At 47.6% G+C, this 4,373-nt stretch overlaps 1 protein-coding gene across 1 annotated transcript in view; it reads left to right on the forward strand.

The window, feature by feature from the left end:
• The first annotated feature begins 965 nt into the window (after nucleotides 1–965).
• The window catches only part of MEX3D (mex-3 RNA binding family member D), a 9,461-nt gene continuing 6,053 nt past the window's right edge, over nucleotides 966–4,373 (forward strand). The window contains exon 1 of the mRNA XM_018563732.1: nucleotides 966–2,028. Coding sequence (XP_018419234.1) covers nucleotides 1,074–2,028 — 955 coding nt within the window. The 5' untranslated portion in view covers nucleotides 966–1,073. The remainder of the gene's footprint in view (nucleotides 2,029–4,373) is intronic.

Here is a 4,373-nt window from a genome sequence, read left to right on the forward strand (position 1 = left end):
CACGCTGACCAATGAGAAGCACTATTTAGCAGTTAGATAAGTTTTTGATTTTAAACTATTTTTTTTGTATCAGGACAAGTAGATTGTCATGAGGAGCAAGTAGATTGACCCCCACACCCTCCCCTTTAGCCCTTGGACAAGTAGTTTAAAAAAAAAACATTTCCACACCCTTCATTTGTGTTTTACATCTGTTGTGGTGCTTTGGCAGCCCTTTCATAATAAAAGGGTAGCCATAACATAACACACATGGACATGTTACTCACCTCAATGTGTGTGCTAAAGTGTGGTGGGATGATCTTTTTTTTATGTGCGGCTAGTGTGCCAAGGGTGGGGGCAAGCAAAGCCTTGTCTTATTACAATGCAAAGCACTCTTTACATTTGTTTTTCTTTTTTAAAATTTTATTGAAATGTCAAAATGACATTTCATGTATGAACAGTGGACCTAATGGCACCCCAACGCACCGTGCCAACAGAAGTGCCTTGCAGCACAGCAAACCATATGGTAAGGCAAACAGTACATGCATGTTATGTGTTGTATATTATGTGGCACATTCATTTGACATAACACATGTGAACTCACCATAGGTGTGTGAAACCAGGCTACGACAGTATGGTGCATAAATCAGCACAGCAACATTTTTATATGTCGCCTCTTTTACGTTTAGAGCTGGCGGTTTTGAATGGGATGCGGCAGTATAGTGTAGTTACTTTTACTGACATGTCCGCTTTAGGCATCCTCCATACCCACACATCCCCTGTGCTCTCCACTAGTGTTAGCTGAGGTGACGTCACTTGCCGGCCGGCTTTGCTGGGCGCGGCTTTCTTCCCGACCTCGCCTGTCTCCCTCGCCTCACATGATAGAAGAAAGGCCCGGCCTGGTGCAGAGTGGGCGGGGCGGCCGCAACATCTCTAGGTAATTCACAATTAGAAATCCAGTTTGATTGACATGGTCTTGCCAACCTCCTCCGCCTTCATCCAATAGTATTGCAGAAGGAAGACTCGTCCCCGCCCAGCAGTTTCATTGTGGTGGGAGGAGTTTGCGCGCGCGTTTGTTGTGGGCGTCGCCTTACGGTATGAACGCACACGGCATGCAGCAAACAAAAGGGGTGGCGGATGGGAGCGCGCACGGCTCAGGAACGAGCAGAGGTGGCAGTGGAAGCATGCAGGAGCTCCGGGGGGAGGAGGAGCCGGGTGGAGAGGGCCCCCGGGGGCCACATGAGGGAGTTGTCAAAGGAGAGTCGGGCCCCCGGGGGCCACACAGAGAGCATTTGAGTCACGAGACACTGACGTCAACTGGACTTGATTTGTCACAATTCAAACACGACTCCGGCGATGTCCAGGAGTCTCACCGGGGCCTGGGCCCGCTGGATCTCCATCATACACCTAGTAGAGGGGATACACCTGAGGAACATTGTCAGGTGGGCCCAAGAGATCCCGTTCCCCTGATATGTCTCCGGCCAGCGGATGTGGACCCAGTGCTCCCGGAGCCCGAGCAGAGGGATGCTCCTGAGGGCATAGAGCATCAACAACAAGATCCGGAGAAGCTGCAATCCATCTATACATTCAAGCAGTTGTTTCCATCAGACCCCCTGCTCAGACCAACCGTCAAATCTGCCGGTACAATAGTGGACTTCGTAGAGCCCACCCTCTACCATCGGGAGGAACAACAAGTTCCCCTGCAGCCCTATGACAAAGCCGGCCACCATGGTGCGCGCGAAGCTGCCTTTCTACCTCCCGGGATGGATCTCTCCTGTGTCCACCTATACCCCCAAGAGCCTGCAGACGAGGAGTTCCCGCTCATGCTTGACCCCATTTCTGCTTTGGGACTCCATGAAGATCTGGATGGAGAAGAAACTGGCGTGGAGTTGCCTGGTTCAGGGTCTTCTAGCCCAGAGCCTGGGGACATCTTTGGAGAGATGTCAGCTGATCGCATGCTGGTCCATGAAGTACGAAGAAGAGGCGTCAACATGACTGAGGGGGTCCCAGTACCCAGTTCTGAACATGTGGCCGAGATTGTTGGGAGGCAGGGTCAGTATATGTACTTTAAAGTGTCTCTACACCCAGAGTCAACAGTGTAATGTATTGCAGCTTACCGGGCATATGACATCTTAACCATTTTGTCTAGGGAGCTCCAATAACAAAGAAATACTCACCATGTCCTCAGACCCCAGCTGGCTGTCTCCCCCTCTGCTCTGGCGGAGAAATCCTTCTCAGTGTATAGTATGTAATGACTTGCAGTTTCTTAGACCTCTGGAGCTGAGGGGCTGGTCTAACAGCCAGTCGTGTCTGATCTTTATTTTACTACCTAGACAACATTGTGCACTTAAAGTAGTGTTAAAGTCACTTTTGTTTTTACATATATCTACTGCCAGCAAGCAGTAAATGTATGCAAAATTATTACAAAAGAAAAGTTACCAAACAGGTTATTACTTACCTCTGTCACCCCTGCTCGCTCCTGAGGATCTGAAGATGCTCAAGCGGCCGTGCAGGGTGATAGGGTGGGTGCATGCGCAGTAGAGATTTTTGGTGGGGAGAAGGAGACACAGTGGAGGTAAATGCACGCAGCCGGGAGCATGCATGTTGGGCAGAGAAGATCAACGCTGGATCAGAGACCGGCACCAGTGCTGGAGGGACTCCTGAAAACTACTAGAAAGTAGATAATGATGATCGGATAAAGAGGCATCATTTAAAGGAGAACTATCGGGTTAGGGCTTTTCCCCATAGTTCTCAGGGTAACGGGAGGACACAAACTAGCATCCTCCCGTCACCATAAGCTCAGTAAACCGCAAGCTTCAGCTCGCGGTATCCTGAGACGCCTCAGCTGAAGCGGATCCCGCCAATTATGTCTGGATCCGCCCAGCTGCATAGCCCCATTCACACCAGATGTGTTGCCATCCATTTTTTCATGGATGCTAAGTCATGGGCAATGAAAAATGAATGGGATAGTTCACATTATTCCATTGCCGTTTGTTGCGCAGAGGAAAAAAGTGCATGCTCCTTTTTTCCCCCAACACATTGCAAGCTATTACAGTGAAGTATGCCCAATCAGGACATGTTACTTCACATGAAGCTTGCAAGGAAATGGCAAAAGAAAACGCAGTAGATTGGAAGGTGCAATCACAAGCCTGCTGTTGACCTGCAGGTACCTTCTGATTTTGGTTTGAATACACCCTTAACATGGTGGCTGCATTCGTTTTCTTTTTTTTTCCTGTACTTCATTGTGAGTAAGTTTATTTTCAGTGAGTCTGTTATGTTTCAACTTAATTTAAAGGCTACATTTACCTTTAACATTGTTTTCATGTTAGTTATAGTGAGGGTGTAGCATTAAACATGGTTACATCAGCACCCCCTTTCTTACCTGGCAGGGGTTCATCTGCCATTTTTTTAATCTGGTGCTGCTGTTCGTGCCTCTACCTATAAAGCCACATTATCTGTTCACAGATCTTTAACAGGATCTGTGAATGGAGTGGCTACAAGTCCTGTCTGGCACTGTGGCAGGGGTTATTTGTTTGGCGTCTTTTTGTTTTGTTTTCCTCCTAAGTTGATTTTGCCTTTAACAGACCAAGCTGTTGCTCCTTCGTAGAGTGGAGCCATCCTTAAGCTGGCCATACACTGTGCGCAGTTCAGCCGGTTCGCACAGTGGGTGCCCCGTCATCACCCTTTTGTCCAGCATCTTTTGATCAGAAAATGGAAGGCGCTTGATGGAAAATCAGCTGCAGTCACTGTACGAGTATTCTGTGCCACTGTCTGAAGGATACAGTGGGAGATTCCTCCATATGCTGTTTAGTGTGGCTGGAGGAAATCTTATATTCTTTTTGTAGGTGGAATGGGGAAAAATGTATGGCCAACAAGACAGGAAGTGTGTTACTGGCTGAATCAGCAGGTGAAAGTAAAGGAAAAAAATGAATTCACCACATTTAAGGATTGCTAAGCTGCCGTATATAACATTTTTTTTTTCAAATTCTTTATTTCTGCAAACATAAGAGTACATAGTATAGGAAAAATAAATCTGCGCTCCTGGATATGGCTAAATTGTACTTGTATAAGAGTACATACACAGGACAGCACAAACATCTGGGCCTCGCGGCCAGGCAGTGTCATACATTTACATACAACTTCGTTTTCTCCTATAAACCCGGCTCGCCCCCTATACATTGCTCAATCACAGGCCACATCTCTCTGGTCTGCGTCTGTACTCCCACGACTTTTCCATCTTCTTTACATAATATACCTTAAGAACACACCAACTCCCCAAAGGATACTCTCCCACGATCGTCACGGACAGTTCCGCAGCAATCCTGGGAGAGCGATGAAACAGACATTACACCCCAAAGAACAAAAGGCTTACACAAACCCAAAACAAGACGTACACG

Source organism: Nanorana parkeri, unplaced genomic scaffold (genome assembly GCF_000935625.1).
Source record: "Nanorana parkeri isolate BGI_ZX_2015 unplaced genomic scaffold, ASM93562v1 scaffold690, whole genome shotgun sequence".
Lineage (NCBI taxonomy): Eukaryota > Metazoa > Chordata > Amphibia > Anura > Dicroglossidae > Nanorana > Nanorana parkeri.